The sequence below is a fragment of the Alternaria infectoria genome (assembly GCF_024043175.1).
Source record: "Alternaria infectoria strain BMP 0036 chromosome Unknown scaffold_19, whole genome shotgun sequence".
NCBI classification, from domain to species: Eukaryota; Fungi; Ascomycota; class Dothideomycetes; order Pleosporales; family Pleosporaceae; genus Alternaria; species Alternaria infectoria.
In genome coordinates, this window is record NW_026250708.1 from 90,271 (window position 1) to 106,335 (window position 16,065).

The 16,065-nt window shown below is 51.9% G+C and overlaps 5 protein-coding genes across 5 annotated transcripts; 3 read left to right on the forward strand and 2 right to left on the reverse strand.

Annotated features, from left to right (window-relative positions):
• Nucleotides 1–415: 415 nt before the first annotated feature.
• J4E92_008784 (uncharacterized protein) lies at nt 416–3,662 on the forward strand (the record flags this gene model as incomplete). Its single annotated transcript, XM_051500135.1, has 3 exons — nt 416–742; nt 790–3,462; nt 3,519–3,662. 3 exons carry the CDS (start codon nt 416–418, stop codon nt 3,660–3,662), a joined length of 3,144 nt encoding a protein of 1,047 aa, XP_051349523.1.
• A 1,937-nt stretch (nt 3,663–5,599) lies between these two features.
• J4E92_008785 (uncharacterized protein) lies at nt 5,600–6,054 on the reverse strand (the record flags this gene model as incomplete). The annotated part of the gene is made up of 2 exons (XM_051500136.1): nt 5,600–5,855; nt 5,903–6,054. 2 exons carry the CDS (start codon nt 6,052–6,054, stop codon nt 5,600–5,602), a joined length of 408 nt encoding a protein of 135 aa, XP_051349524.1.
• A 295-nt stretch (nt 6,055–6,349) lies between these two features.
• Nucleotides 6,350–8,999, forward strand: J4E92_008786 (uncharacterized protein; the record flags this gene model as incomplete). Its single annotated transcript, XM_051500137.1, has 3 exons — nt 6,350–7,334; nt 7,385–7,562; nt 8,090–8,999. 3 exons carry the CDS (start codon nt 6,350–6,352, stop codon nt 8,997–8,999), a joined length of 2,073 nt encoding a protein of 690 aa, XP_051349525.1.
• A 423-nt stretch (nt 9,000–9,422) lies between these two features.
• On the reverse strand, nt 9,423–10,352 carry J4E92_008787 (uncharacterized protein; the record flags this gene model as incomplete). Its single annotated transcript, XM_051500138.1, has 1 exon — nt 9,423–10,352. The coding sequence occupies one exon, from the start codon at nt 10,350–10,352 to the stop codon at nt 9,423–9,425; it is 930 nt and encodes a 309-aa protein (XP_051349526.1).
• Nucleotides 10,353–14,933: 4,581 nt separating this feature from the next.
• On the forward strand, nt 14,934–15,620 carry J4E92_008788 (uncharacterized protein; the record flags this gene model as incomplete). Its single annotated transcript, XM_051500139.1, has 2 exons — nt 14,934–15,134; nt 15,312–15,620. The coding sequence occupies 2 exons, from the start codon at nt 14,934–14,936 to the stop codon at nt 15,618–15,620; spliced, it is 510 nt and encodes a 169-aa protein (XP_051349527.1).
• Between the last annotated feature and the right edge of the window lie 445 nt (nt 15,621–16,065).

Below are 16,065 nucleotides of genomic sequence, written 5' to 3' on the forward strand. Positions count from 1 at the left end.
AGACTGCCTGATGGCGATGAAAGCCCTTTCCTCCTCTTGGAGTGCCGGATGCGATATCCAGTGCGGCAATATAATTCTTAGTGCCGCAATCTCCGTGGGTGCGCGATCACCGAATTTGCGCACGATGGTTGATGGGAGGTGGTGATGGGGAGAGAGAGGGAGAGGGAGCGGCGATGGAAGACGCGCTCTTTCCTTAGCATCGCGGCCGGGACCCTGAAGGCGCGGTTTTGCCGACTCGCCGACGCGGCAGGGATGTGGAGGAGCCGCGAGCCCGTGCGCCAAATTATACGTGGAGCTCCACACCACGAGGCCTGCGCTACAACTGAACGACTGCGTTTCTATGGATAGTCACACGTATGACTGAACACTCGTCGTATATTCTACCATGAAGCCATAGCCCCGTCAATCCCCCAAGATGATGCGCGTTCTCGAGGCCAATGCGCCTCCGAAGCAGACGGCAACCGACACCATCAGCACTCTTAGTGGGAGGCTGACGAGCGCAAGCCTCCTCGAAGACCGTCGCGCTGCCATCCTCGGCCTCCGGAGCTTCGCCAAACAATATCCCGCCTCGGTCGCTTCGGGCGCGCTCAAAGGCCTCATCGCCTCGCTGACTAAAGATGGCGACGACGTGGACACGCTCAAGGTGGTGCTCGAGACGCTGCTCATGCTCTTCCACCCCGACGAGACCAGTCACGAGGCCTCGGAGGAGTTGGAGCTGCTGCTGGCCGACCAGTTCTCACAAGTAGGTCCTGTCCTGCTACACATCTACTAGTGCTGAGCTTATGATAGCGGCAAGACAACATAACTCTCCTGCTTGATCTCCTAGACAAGCCCGACTTCTACTCCCGCCTCTACTCGCTCCAACTGATACGCGCAATCTCCCTCGCCCGCCCCCAACGAACCCAGGAATGCGTCCTCACAGCCCCCGGCGGCATTGAGCGCCTGGTAGCCACCTTGGACGACCCCCGCGATGCCATCCGTAACGAAGCCCTCGTCGTCCTTACCGACCTGTCCCGAACCTCTGCCGAACTCCAGAAGCTCTTCGTCTTCGAGGATGCCTTTACCAAGGTCTTCAACATGATACATGCCGATGGTGGGCTCACGCAGGGCGGGGTTGTGGTTCAAGATTGCTTGAGTCTGCTGGCTATCCTCATTCGCTTCAACGTGTCAAACCAGACGAACATACGTGAGATGGGCCATATTGCGAGGTTTGCCGCGCTGCTACCCGGCGGCAACAAGCCGAAGAAGGTACGCGCGAGTGCTGAAGAAGAGGACAATTGGGTCAGTCCGCAGAGCGACAAGAACATCTGGGGGCTGCTCGCCATAATGCGCATGTTCCTCGTCAAGGGTAGCCCGGGCACACTGCAGAACCAGAACGTCTTCCAGCAGCATGGCCTCGTCCGACAACTCTTGAACATCGCTTTCGACCCCGCAACCGCCATGCCCATCAAGATCGAGGCTCTCAACACGTGCGCAGATTTGATTAGAGGCAACGCTCGGCTCCAAGAAGGATTCGCTCAAGAGCAGGTCAGGCCCATTGTTGAGGCTCCTACGAATGGCGTCACTTCTCCCAACGGCGTACCTTCCGTATATGTTATTGAAGCACTTTTAAACCTGGTTCTTTTTCCGGCGCCGAACGACCTGTTCGACCTGCGCAATGCAGGATGCGAGTGCATCAAGGCCTACTTCTTCAATCACAGACAAATACAGGAACACTTCCTTAATCGCGCCATCGGTGGCCACGAAGGCGGCGACGAAACAGCCAATGCTCTTACAATCTTAATGTCCGGACCCCAGGTACCCCCAACTGGCGACCCATACAGAATCTGGTTTGCCTCAAATCTCATCTACCACCTCATCTTTGACGACTATCAAGCGAAAGACACCCTTATGGGGGTCAAGGAGGGAGATGCAGAGAGCGGTGAAGAGGTCGTCACGTGCATACAAACGCTTACGGCGAATCTCATCGCAAGCCTGCAACTCGGGGAAGATGAGCGCATATCGGTAGCCTATCTAATGCTATTGCTAGGTTGGCTATTTGAGGATGCTGCAGCAGTAGATGATTTCTTGGGAGAAGCAAGCAGCCTGCAAAGTTTGGTACAAGCCGTCCTGACCCCTGGGGAAGACCGAGTCATGATTCGCGGTCTTTGTGCTGCACTGCTGGGAGTCGTATACGAATTCTCAACAAGGGACTCACCTGTGCCACGACGCGAACTACAACCAGTTCTCATGACGAAGCTCGGTCGCGACAAATACCTGGACGCCATCACCGGATTGCGACGTCATCCGCTCGTACGGGACTTTGAGGTCTTGCCCCGGACTGCTGGCGGAGGTGGTGGTTTGCCAGACATCTTTTTCGACGAAGCCTTTGTAGACTTCCTAAAAGACAACTTTAGCCGACTATCGCGGGCCATCGATCGCAACCCAAACATTGAACAGCACCAGTCACATGATGGTGTTGACCGAGATGTAGTCGATGCGCTTCGTGGGGAGAGTAATGAGAAGGAGCAAACTATCCAAGAGCTCAAAGCACAACTCATGACTTTGGAGCAAAAGATAGACCAGGAGCAGGCCGAGCATCGCAAGACCCAGCAATCAGCCGAGGAGCAACGCAGCACCCTGAAGCGCATCAACGATAAACTGCACGACGATCTCGACAAGGAAGTTGCGAAGAAGGATCGCGAGCATCGACAAGCTATGCTAGAGATGGAGAATAAGTACAATCTTCAAATCGTTGCGCTTAACAACAAGGTCCAACAAGCGAGCAAGGACGCCAATCTAGCCATCGCAAAGGTCAGACAAGAGTACGATCAGCAGCTGCACGACGCACATAGAACACGCACTGAGCTGGAGCGTCGACTGGGCGCCTCAGAGAAGGCCCGCCAGGAAGCCATCGAAAACATCCGTAACCTCGAACATACACTCATACAAACCCGCACCGAAGTCGCCACCATCACCGAAACCCTGCGCAACGCACAAACGCACGTCCAAAACAGCGAAGCGCAGCTCCAGCTCCTCACAGAAGAAAAGGAGACGCAACTCAGAGAGCTGGAAGAAGAGAAAGAGACTCAACTCAAACAGCTCAAGGAAGAGACAGAGAAGTCCAAATCCACTCTCGAAGCGCAACTCAAGCAATCCCAATCTGAGAAGGAAGCTCTTCAATCCACCATCGACAAGCTCAAAGCCGAGAACCAGGATCTCAAGACCAAGGCGCAGGACCAGACTTGGAAGGTCAAAGAGGCGGAGGCGAAATTCCGGAAAGCTGAAGCTGCCGCCGCTGCCGCTGCAAAGTCAACCCCTCAGAAGGGCAAGGCTGGTGCTGGAGCTGCAAGTGAAAAGGAACTCAAAGACCTCAAGGAAAAGTTGCGCAAAGCGGAAGAAGCGGAGAAGGAGAAGGCGACGGAGCTTGAGGATTTGATTATGGTGCTGGCTGATCTTGAGGAGAAGAGGACGAAAGATAAGGTGAGTCTTCCCGTTTTGTGTGGAGATTGGTATGGATGTGGGACTAATGGTAGCAGGAACGGCTCAAGGCTCTTGGAGAGGAGGTTTCGGATGCGGAAGATGATGATGATGAGGATGACGACGACGAGGATGAAGGGGATAGTGCTGAGGAAGAGGATAATGATGAGGAAGAGGATGAAGAAGCGGAGAAGAAGAAGTAGATTGGCTCGAACAGATACGAATCGATTCATCTTCGCTATCCATCATGAACTTTGTTTTCGGGCCTACATCGAATGGATCTGTAGCCGCATACGAAAGATATCACCTGTGGACTTTATCTATCCTCAATGTATCACACTGTGAAGCGTCAGTCAGCTATGTTGTCTTTGTGCTCACGATGAAGCGGGTCGCTACGAGTGCTGTTGGGGTAAGGTTTGGGTGATGTGTTGGTCTCGGGGCATGTAGTTTGGACAAGATGTAGCGATGGACAGGTAGGTTGTGGACTTCTTCACCATTTTTCGATAGCTTTGACCCCGCACACAGCGGGCTCATTCAGAGTCTACACATTTCCTTATTACGCTTCTAGTAGACACTAGTAGAGAGAAGTTACTAGATTCCGCTGCTTTGTTATACCTATTCCTTCTTCTTAGATCTATAGTTTCCTTGTTGTGGACACCGCGTTGGTTTTTGATCTTCCTTGTTTCAAGACGGATTTTGGCATTGCTGGTCTCGTTGGTCTTGCGGGAGCTGTGAGTGGTAAGGAGATAAAGTTTAATACCCCCTTGATTGCCACGTCTTCAGCCCGTTCGTGCACAGCAAAGATGTCTATACGACCTATCCTTACGCCGCTTAGTGTACCTACTTCCTATCTAGGTAGTCTGCCCTGCGCATGTATACACGGTGTGCACAGCGCGGTCACTACACGACCTTTATACTCTCTTTCTCTTATCTAAGTAAGATCTGAAAGAGTTTTGCGTAAAATACAAGTAGATGTCGATAAACAAATCGAGATCACTTGCTAGGCAGTGCTCTACACGTATGCTGGTCCTGGTAATGTGTCATTCCGTTTCGGCGTTAATAACTACCGTCGTGGCTATCTGAACGCTTACGATACATAGCTAAGTTTGGTCGCAGTAAATACTCTAAGGTCGGATTCTGAAAGCTTAGGGAAAGTTGAGCGTCAGGTGTAAGTAAGCTCATGTCTGGGCATCGCACTAACATTTTTGGCGAAGAGGAACAGCTAGTGGGAGGCGGGGTCACGATGAACTGATGCAAATTCAATGTTTGCGCACCTGAGTATCTTCCCTCTCTCCACAACGTGGAAGGTTTGGTACAGTGTCAGTGCTGATTGTACCGAAAGTCCCGCCCAGCGCTAACATTACCCATGAAGATCGGACCGCCTCTAGATGAGGTAGCATAGGTTCGACTGCTCCCAATTTCCTCTCCCCATCGCGCCGTTGGCGTCTCTCCCGAGCCTTCCAACTCAGATACTGCCATGCCATTGGGTACATTGGATACGTGCTCTGATCTATCCGACCGCGAGACAAGCGTCCGTTCATCACAGTCGGCTTGGCCTGCCCTTGTCGCAGTAGTACTAAGCTCTCTTTTGTTAAGCGCATCAACCCACACCCACAGCTGCCCCCTTACCCTCACATACCCCGGATCCGCCTTCCCACTAAACTTTGTCATGTCCGAATGATTCTGATGAATACTATCATTGGAGTACTCGGCCAAGATGGCTGATTGTCTCGGCACGATATCCCCAATCCCAGCGTAACTCAACTCTTCGTAGAAACAGAATATCTCGATCCATTTCCCCTCATTCCTTCTTCTATCCTCGAGCATGGTGTGAAACTCTTGTTGCAGGGTTGATAACATTTCTGAGGCGGGTTCTAGAACTGCGACGATGTCTCTGTTGGTCTTTCGGAGGAGCGATGATAGGCGGGTTAGTGGGGCTGCCCAGTCTGCTTTTCGTGAGCCTAGGTGGGGGGTTCCCATGAAGGCGATGCCGAAGGTGCTGGTGAGGAGCGTTTTCACGTGTAGTTGGGATGTGCCGCGCGAGATTAGAAGGGCTTGTTCGACAACGAGGCCGCCGAGGCTGTGGGCTACGAAGATTACTGGTCGTGAGCTCTAATGCCAGTTAGTAAAGAAGGCAGTTCTAGACTTGGTATTTGCGTACCGAGTTCGTTTCTGCTCTTCGCAAAGAAAGGTCTTGCGCGAGAGATTTGCCGTGGTCGCGTACAGTGTTTCCGCCCGCGGTGTTAAGGAGTTTGACCACATCTGCGTCATAGCCAAAGGTGAAGATGCGCACGTGATCAAGGTCCTTCGCGAGGAGGTCTTTGGGCCAAAAGAGGGAATTGTTGTACGTCCATGTTGATTCGCGGTTACCAGTGAGGCCGTGGACAAACACGATGCTGAGATGGGTGTTAGGTGCATTCTGGCGATGAGGCTGGGCGCTTACTCTACGTTGTCAGTCGCGCTTTCCGCTACCGTTTTGAGTCCGTATGCGCCTGCCGTGGAGAACAACTCTTCGGCTGGCTCCTCGGTATGCTTGTCGTTTTCTGCCCCATTCTTTTTCCTCCCGCTCGTCTTCAAACGGCGGAACATGCCCATTTCTAGTATCTCCACAGCTTCTGAAGCTATGCGCGACAGCCTCTGACGAGTGTGTCAAGCAGGCAGACATCGGGCTGCCATCTGCCTTGTCTCAGCCGCAGCTGCAGCTGAGCTGACCAAGCCATCTGCAAGGTGTGCGATACGCAGTCAGCCTGACCCCACCTTGTGAGGACACCCAGAAGAACACCTCCATCCCAAACGTTACCAAAGCCGATTCATGGATCGCATGTCGCCGCCAGCCTCTAAATAATTTTCCGGATGGTTGCAAGACCTCAGCCAAGCTCCTTGCGCACGAATGGACCCGCCGGACCGAACCGTGGATAGCGGGGGTGGCGCCGTCTTCCAAGGCGACATTACGGCAGGCAGGGACATCACCATCAACCAGATCATCGAGATACGACAAGTCAGTGAGCGGTTGAGCAGCCGATGTAGAGAAGCAAACAACTCCCATACGCTGCTTGGTAGCCTAGAGGCTCTGAGTTCAATCGCGAAATACACCGAAGATTATGCGACAACACTAGACACCGACGTGTTTTCCAGCGATCTACAGTTTGGAAGAGTTTCCGAAGAATGCGCTTCAATAATAAGGGAGCTTAAACTATTGGCAGAGCTCCTAGAACAAGGCGAACTTAGCGAATACCGTGAGAATATTGTGGATCTGCGGTCGAGACTCACAAGCCTGCAATCGCACCTCAGCGTCGTCAGCAACCGCAAGACCGCAAAAGACTACAAGACTATCAAGGAGGCGCTGACTCAGTTGATAAATAGCCAAAAAAGTACAGACAAAGCTTCTTCTATCCGCAGCTTCGTCACGGCTCCATCCATCCGAAACTTCGTTACGGCCCCGTCCGTTCGCAGCTCACAGGCGGCTCCATCAATGCGCAGCTTCGATACGGCTCCAGAGAATCCGTATGTTGAGCGACACGTCTGGCTGGAGATAGAAAGATCCCTCCGCGCAGTAGGCTTTACTACAGAGTTCGTTGGGAAACACCGTGACCTCATTGTGGCTTCACTAGAAGACGCTTTTCTAGAGAACACTGCTGCTCCGATCGTAGAAGGCGCCAAGCCCACAGTCTCACCTTCTGAATACACACCTCCAACATTACAACTATCTGAGTCTTACAACATCGCCATCACGGAGACGGACGGGGGCGAGGAGATCAACTATGGCACATCGTCACGTTCAGTGCACAATGGGGAACCTTCAATAGCAAAGGAATTGGCGAATGAATGGTCAGAATCAGTGGAGGGTGGAACTGGAGAATGTCTACTCACCCTCGGTTTGTAGCCCCGCTAGTATTGGCAGAGAGACTGCTGATTTGTACGTCAGATGGTGGTGGAGTGAAATCGTGGTCAAGTCTCTTGATCATTGAGGCACTCATGAAAGAAATCATCGCTTTGGAGGACCGATTCGAGCGGCAATTTACACACTATCCCAGAAGCTTCGAGGCTTCAGATTTCCGTCTATGCCATTACTTCCACAAGATGTATGGTACATCGACAGGAGGGTAAGTACTACCAATGGAACAAGTAATTAGCGCAAGCTGTTGTTCCATTATACGGTTCTCTTTGAATAGTAACATGTGCTCACAGATGTTCGTAGGACACTAGCTATTGCCCTAAGTCGGCTCCGGATGACCGTTAGAGAAACGACCATCGCTTTAAAAGCCATTTTCCACGCCATGTATGCAGATCCTTGGACATCGGCACATGTTACTATTGGAAATCGTGCTTCGGATGTTGAGGCTGCTCTCAAATCAATGACTCGGCGGCACTGTAAACAGCATGAACGAGGCCTGTGTCATCATGAACTTGGGGAGTCTTTCAAGTGGCGCTCAATAGAGCGGGATACTTGTGGAGATTACAAAGACGGCTCGGAAGAATTAGAAGATTCATATCTATGGCGAGGTGGTCTCTCCAAGGAGTCTGAGATCCTTACTGATGAGCTTCAAACCCCAGAATATCAGCTTTGCCAAACGTAAGTCAGCAGCCATGCTACAATCATGAGAAAAGAGTCGATCCTAATACTACCCAGGATATGCCTGACATCGCTCTACTCAGAGCGATTGGACGAGCCAGGTCTCTTGCGCACGTACGACCATCATTACGACCCAGATACTCTTGCGCCATGGATTCTCACTTATAACCAAGTTACTCCTGAGCTGCGCACGTGGCAGGTCGGTCGAGCAACTACTGGCGCACCCATATTTCGCAAGCCACTGGATGTGCTCGGCTCTGATGGCAACTTAGCATTGAAAGAGGGTGGCATGCGGGAGAAAAATCCCAGCTATTGTGCTTATTCCGAAGCCGCCTCGCTTTGGGGCGACGACAGTGAGCCCGCTCTTCTATTATCCATCGGTGCTGGCCGAACCAATTCCACCTCCAATGACACATCTCTCGCTGCGGCAATAGACATTTCCAGTCTGTCTTCCCTGAGAAAATACGCGAAAAGGAAACGCTTGTTCAGAAATACTCTCGTCAAACCTACGGAAGGCTCAAGTCGGCACAAAACGATGCGAATTATCGCCAAGGGTGAACAGAGATGGTACAAACGCCTCGAAGTTTCTCACGGATTAAAAAATGTGAAAGCTGATGAATGGAAACAAATCCTAGTTCAGGGAAAGGGAAAAGGCCAAGACAAAACCATTTACTTTAAAGGTAGCAGAACGTTGGAAACAATACGCACTGCCACCGAAGTATATTTAAATCGCCAGGAAGCCGATAAAAGTATCAACGAGTATGCCGCCCCACATGAAATGCTGAAGCAGACCGCGGAGAAGTTGGTTCGCATGCGGAGAGCGCGAGAGCTCGAGGCCATGACTCAGGGCGGGGAAAAGCGCGAGCATTGGGAGGCGTTCATGGGCAAGCACCTTATTGGTGAGCGGGATTTCTTCCGAAAGTACCAAGAGGAGTGGGACTACGCCCTGCTAGGTCGTAAGCATTGAATCAGCATTGCGTAGATCAGGCGGGACATGTACAGGGGTCTAGAGTTCGGAATTATAGCCTAGCGCTTCCATGAACACTGACTAGTTACGCCCCATCCAACCCTCGCCAGAAGCGAACTTGCGATCACATGTCCTCGTATCGAGATGGTTGTCAGCAATTAGTGGACGTTATGGTATGCGATGTGGCGTTCCAACGCACATACTCATGACTATGATGGAATTGCAACGGATACTACCTGCTGCATACTGCGAGCAAAGGTGTTTGGGAACTACACCTGCATTGCAATTATCTACGGTGTTACTCAGCCGCGTCGTGCCTGCGTTATACCACCAGCACATTCAACAAGAAACAGTAGCGGATACTACATATGAATCAGGTATCAGTGACTTGCGTACATGGGGAGGAACCATGAACATGGTAGGCTAAATACCTACAGCAGAATCACAATCCGAACCCTCCCACTCCTCACAATCGTCCAAAAACTCCTCCAACACCTTCTCAAACCCTGCTGCATCTTCCCAAAATGGCGCATGTCCGAGCCCAGATAAGCCCAAGCACTCACCCCTCCAGAGCCTTTTCCACTTCACCTCCTCGTCGATATAATCCAGATTGACAAACTGATCTTCCACTCCGTTCACGACCGCGATCAACACATCTGTCGCCTCTACCACACGCTTCTGATCGCAACCCTTAGGCGGGCAATCCTTCGTTCCAGTCGCGGCATCAGCTATGAAGACTGTCGCGCGCCCATCCGTCCGCTTCGCATCCTCCAACATCCACCTCTCATAGAACTCTTCCTTGCCCGCTGCCACACCATGTCTCAAATAAAGGTCAGCCTCCAAATTGACCCAATTTCTATTCCCCGCGAAGGTAAGACCACCAGCCGGCATCTTGAACGCTTGAGCCATCTGCTCGGCGCCACGCGAGGGAGGGGTACCGATAAGCATGAGCCCTTTGACGCTGATCCGAGGAGCATCTTCCACCATGGGGGGATCATCATGAGCGAGGCAAGGAAGCATTTCGATCGCGATGTGACCACCCAGGCTCCAGCCCATGAGCACCACAGACTCGATTCTGAGGTGCTGCAAGACACGTATAACGAGGTCGGCGTAGCCGCGATGACAGTACGTAGTCTTGACATCAGGGGCATTGGACGAGCAGCCGTGGCCGGGGAGGTCTAGAGTAACGATGCGCCAGCCCTTGTTGATGGTGGGGGACTCGATGATATGGCGGAATTGTTTGGAGGATGAGGCGTTGCCGTGTAGGAGAAGGAGGGCGGGCTGGTCGTTCTTGAGATTGGAGTCATAGATGCTGATGAGACCGTGTGAAGTTCTCATTAAGAACGAAGGCATGGTTGGGATCAAAGATGTGTCCTGGTGAAAGACTTTGAAGTGGAATAGCTGTGATAGTGACAAGGATGGTGTTGCTCTGTTTTTTGGTATGTGTCTCGTGGAGTAGACGTGCTACCAGAAGGTGTTCTGAAGAGACATACGAATGTGGTCATTCTGACAAACCGACGAGCTCATACTTTTATATATATCTCTCCTGAATGCTTATCGAGGCTGCCTGAGGAGAAAAAGCGGCAAAGGCATTCCTCTATCTATTCGGTATTCGACTCCGTATCGAACCGGAATGCGCGCCGCCATGTCGTCGTTTTAGTTCGTACCAATAACGAGCGAAATTGAGCCCAAGACTTGAGTGCCGGACATTCTAAAAGGTATCGTGGAAACGTATTCTTGACGTTGGTAGTCGTGGCAGCAGCAGGGCAAACGTGCAAGAGCGGGAGGTTGCGGAGTGATCGGCGATTTTAGCGTCCCGTTCTGTCAGATTACAAAACAAGCCCTGGAGATGCACGTTCCAACGGTGGGGTAGCGTTTTCTGGTACCCAATCGGTACCCAATGGGATCCTCAAACGTGATAGAGCGCTGATCATTGCGATCCTATAGTGGAAAGCTGAGACGCATGGGATTGAGACTTCTGCATGTGTGCGTGCATTAGTCCTGTCAGAATTTCTTGGGAGAGATCTAGGCATACGGCTGCAAAGCCTTCACCAACCCCTCATGCTTGACGATCCAACTATCATCCTTTGGGAACCCTGGCGCGTGACTTACTGAGCCTCCTCAGCCTCCTGCACGATACGCAATAGCATATGTACAGGAACCCGGCATTCCCCAGCATGAAGGGTGGCGGCGTTGCTCCATGAGCCCCTCGAATGGCGAATCCTGCATCTTCAAGCTTCTGATAGTCTTGCGTTGTAAGATGGTGGTAAATCGCTCGCTCGGGATTACCTATCCGCGCGCTACTGATAGCGAGGACGGGACGCCCACAGCTTCGTATTGCCTCATTGCCCCATATCTCCCAAGTCTTGTCAGCCGCATCACGAGCGATATCCGAATCTACCGCAGGCGAAGGGGAAGGATGCCTTGCATCATGATGAGGCTGCGGGATTAGTCCGTGAGCTATGAATCGTCACACCAAGAGCTGTTGAATCCCTCCTAGACACTATACAGGCGCTCGATACGAGGTGGCAGGGCTGAGCCCGCGGCTACATGGATCCCCTTCTCGGGAACGGAATGGTGAAGTCTGTATTTCCAATCTACAGCGGCATCTCCAATCTACAGCGGCATCTCCAATCTAAAGCGGCATCTCCGTTCTACAGCGGCATCTAGACAGTAGCGTTAGTATGCAGTTTGGTACGCTAGGTTGCGAGTAGATTTCGGCGGAGTATTCTCCGTGATGCTGTGGGTTCGCGGACTGAAGCCTCACTTGTGCGTGGTTGTGTTAAAGCCGGGATACGACGCGATGTAGTCGGTGGTAGCGGTAAGAACTTCGTCTCAGCTCAAATCTGTTCAGTCGTAACGGAATGAAGGCTGGGAGGCTTTCTTGGGGAGAGTGAAGGAGGATCAAAACCTTTGTCATCTAGATAGACATCTCCCAAACGCGCAGTCGAATCGACCATTGCAACGGTATCTTCTACCTGTGTGATATATTCTTCTCATTTCTTTCCTGTGCAGCTGAGCCGTGCTCTGTACTCAGCAAGACGCTCCATTACCCGAGTACCGTTCCATATCCCTTCACCATCGCTCACTTCACAAGAAGGCAAACCGATCTGCTCGATAGCAAAACTTGCAGCCACGTTACCGTACATAGAAGCTTCATGAATATCTCCTGATGCTTTCCAGCCTGCAATAAACCCGCCTAGATACGTGTTGCCACCACCGGTGGGGTCGATAACCTTGACCGCCGATGGTTCGTAGTATGGGGGTAGCCATACACTTTTAGCTGCATGTTGAGTGGTCAGTGAGCCATGCTCACCTGCTCTCACAATAACGATTCCGCTTCCGCTCGGTCCGATTGCCTTGCTGAACTCTAGTGCATATGTTTCCAGTCGGCCAGGCTGAAAGCCTTCGCAGGGTGAATCCTCGAGCATGGTAGACATTTCTAAGTGATTGGGCGAAAACACATCCACAAGTCTGCAGGCTTTCAGGAATGAAGGTCGGTTCTGGGTGGTGCAAGCTGCTGGAAATGGTTCCCACACTATGAATGGCCGGTTTTTGAACCCGTGTTGCCTGCGAAGCTTTATCAATTCTGGAATCTGTGTTTCGACAACCTCGGGCGGTGCAAGGAGATGAAATGCTTCCGAGCCAAGTAGATTTGTGTTTACGAGATCGATTGGTGATGGCTTCAACGGCTCCGTAGTATAGCGGAACTTCTTCGCTAGGCAATCGTAAGCTGCAAAAGTCTATCACTAGAACAAGGCAGTCACATACGTCCAAATGTATCATCTTCGTACTCAAGAAGCCCTCTGGTGCTCAGTCTGTCCTGCGAGACGTTTACGTGCAGAGTGGTCCGCCAGGACTTTAGCTGTTCTCGCACAGCATCGGGAAAGTCGTAGCCCACAAGAGCCAGACAGCCCACCGTCTTCGATCGCGCAGGGGTCTTGAACAGGCGGCTCCCAAGCGTTGCTGTTTATCGTAAGTTTATCAGCGTTCTAAAAGCGCCACACGTGTAAGATACATACCGTAAGCTCCGGAGCCCCCCGCTACGTCAATCAAAGGCGATCGTTTTGGCAGGTGGATCTCATCAATAACCACCATACCAAGCGACACAGTACCGACAGTCGAATCGTCTTCTACATTTGAGGACCAGGTATCCATGTTGCGCAGTAGGGACATAGGGATAGTCAGTGCTATTCAAGAAAGGAAGGAGTGGACTACGGAAGTGGTGACATCCGCGCCAACATGACGCATGGGATGGACTGCGTTCGCGAAATGTGGAGTCATTCAAGGGCGCGGGGGGTTGACTGCATGCTGACCTATGAAGCCCTAGTGTGCCAATCTGGGCTAGTACACACACAAGCAACCTTGTATCTCTATGCCGAACGACTCGGTATTTTGGACAAGTCGCAGGGTATTCATGAGGTTCTCCACAAGAACCTGCGCGTGATATTCCTTCTCGGGGGTTCCGGTTCCGCGCGCTTAGTCCATACGGCCAACTCAGCCGCATTCTTGTGTGCGCACTTGAGCGTAGGAGACGTTCTGCAGGCAGACGCCACTCAGCCTGACAGCCCCTACACGAGTATTATCGAGGACATGATTCGCAATGATTGCGTTAGACCGAAAGGAACCAAAGTGGGTGTGAATGCTCCAGATGTTGGAATGAGACGTTCTTCCTGGATGATGCATTCATACCTAGGTAGGCACTAGACCTCAATAAAACGAGGCTCGCACACTTACCACCAGTAATGTCGCAAAAGCTGGACCAAGCAGTATCTTGAACGGGATGTTGGTTCTATCGACTTTCTTATAATCTTTGTCTGTTCTGGGTCTATGTTGAAGCAGCGCCTCTCGCAACGCAGCAGAGCCGATGGCGATGCCGATAACATCAAACGGCGTAGCGAGACGTTCAAGGGCTACTTAGCAGTGACACTGGGCAGTTGCCGTGCTTCCGAAAAACCGTACGATGATCGCAAACGAGTTGGCAATCGTTATTGGTGCGTGCACTCGCGGGTAGTGAGCAGGTGGCTGCTCTCGCCATAAAAGCCTGCTACGCTGGCCTAGAGGAGCTGGGGCAAGTATTCCGCCCACGCGGGCAGACTGATGCGAGTATATCGAAGCGTGGCGCGAAGAGTCTAGTATGCTGTCAAAGAGGGTACTCTAATGTTGTTGATGTGGATGGTGAAACGAGAACAGCCACGCGGATCGGTGTGGCTGGGATTGTGGGAAAAGGAAAGGGTGATGACGTCATTGATCATCATCTTAGAGCGCTGGTGATACCGACCGCGCGGGTAGTTCTCTCCGTTGCGCTTCAACAGATACGTCCTCACGACATGTCGTTGCATTTTATGGAAATCTTTGAGGACCGTTCTCTCTCGCCATGTTGCCCACTTGGTAGACGCACACACTCCCAGGGTCCACAAGCCGCTAACAGTGCTTGATCGCATATGCTTGCTGGAAAGCTATTCGTTTTGCCCAGAAAGGGAGAAAGAGATGTTCAAATCAAGCATGCGCAGAGTAAGCTGCTCAGCTGGGACGGCCGATACTCAGGTCTTGGTACTGGAAATGGCATTAGCACTGCGTCGAGATATGCAGTGCTTCCGACGTTGCGCTACGGCCTTGTCTTCGACCACTATTGACCTTCAATAGTGCCTTGAAACTTGCTATACAGTCTCACGCGTGGTTGACAGGTCCGCTTCTTGCGTTACTTCTCTTTACCATCGCTTCCATCTGCTTCTACCGCTTTCGACTGCGATCCCTTCGAGCGTCTTTGTGGCGTCTGTTATGTTGACTTCCTAATCGGTCGATCGCCGCACGCTCACCGCCTTGGCGCGGTGAATGGTGAAGATGAGAAGCGACGCGCTTTGACAGGGATCTCAGCGACGCCCATACAGAGATATCCAGCCCCAGAGGCTTCTCTCTCATCTTCTCAACAACATGGCGAGCCCCGAGAAGGTCGCTGAGCTGGCGGCGCGACTGCGTAGCCTCGTTGATAGCATATCGACCCACGAAGATCCTCGCGAAAGATCCAAGACGTCGCTCCAAGAGGCTGCGGTAGAGTTGGAGCAGACTGTCACCAAGTTCCACTCACGCGGCGATGCTCACGTACTGGTGCTGATTGATGCGCATAGTCATCCGGTAAGCTGTTCCCCTGTACCTATTATCCAGAGCCTAAGTCATATGGATACACGACGATCTACGTTGCAAGATAAAGAAGCAGATGATAATGTAGCCGTCTAGGACGTGTTTGAGTGTTGGAGTACATCTCAACATGACGAGCACTTTTACATCATCAACTGCTAACTCTACACTCAGTTCTGTAACGACGTCTACCAAGAATCCTCCGAGCACATCTACTCCGAGTTCGAAAGAGTCAAGCCATTCAAAATCAGGAGTCGTCTTCACAAAGCGATTAAGAATTACTTGATCGGGATATCCGCAATTGCAGCCCTCGAGGCGTCTCGACTGGTTGTGCGCCTATATGCCGACTCGGCCAAGTTAGAGAATGATCTACTTCGCCCGCTTCAGCAATTTGCTGTTCAATTCTCCTCGATTGACGCCGAGTTCGACTTCATCGGCGTTCAAGACGAAGCTACGGTAGAGCTCAAAGTCTCTAGTGAGTGACACTCGAACATCTCGGAATGTCTTTCCTAACCATATTAGATGCCTTCGAAACAGCTCGGTACGACCCAAATTGCAAGCACATCTTCCTCGCTGCTTGGAGGCGACCCGTATACCTCGCGATGTTGCGTACATCTTCCAAGAAAGTCACGCTAGTCCAGGGAAACGGGATGGGCGCGGGGGCCAAGTTCGTTCCTCTGCCGTGCGATTTTATCAGCATCCCAAATATCTTCGATAAGCCCGCAGGAAAAGACCCGTTCTCTTCGCTCACATCGCACTCTATGCGCAAGCGCTTCGTAGAGAAACTGATCAGCGTTGACGCTTCTTGCAAAAGCGAGTCACACGATCTCTCCTACTTTGACACTCACTATGATTGCGACGCTGAACCTACTACGCCGAACGATATCACGGATGCGCATCGTCAAGAACTTCGACTTCCGTATCTTCG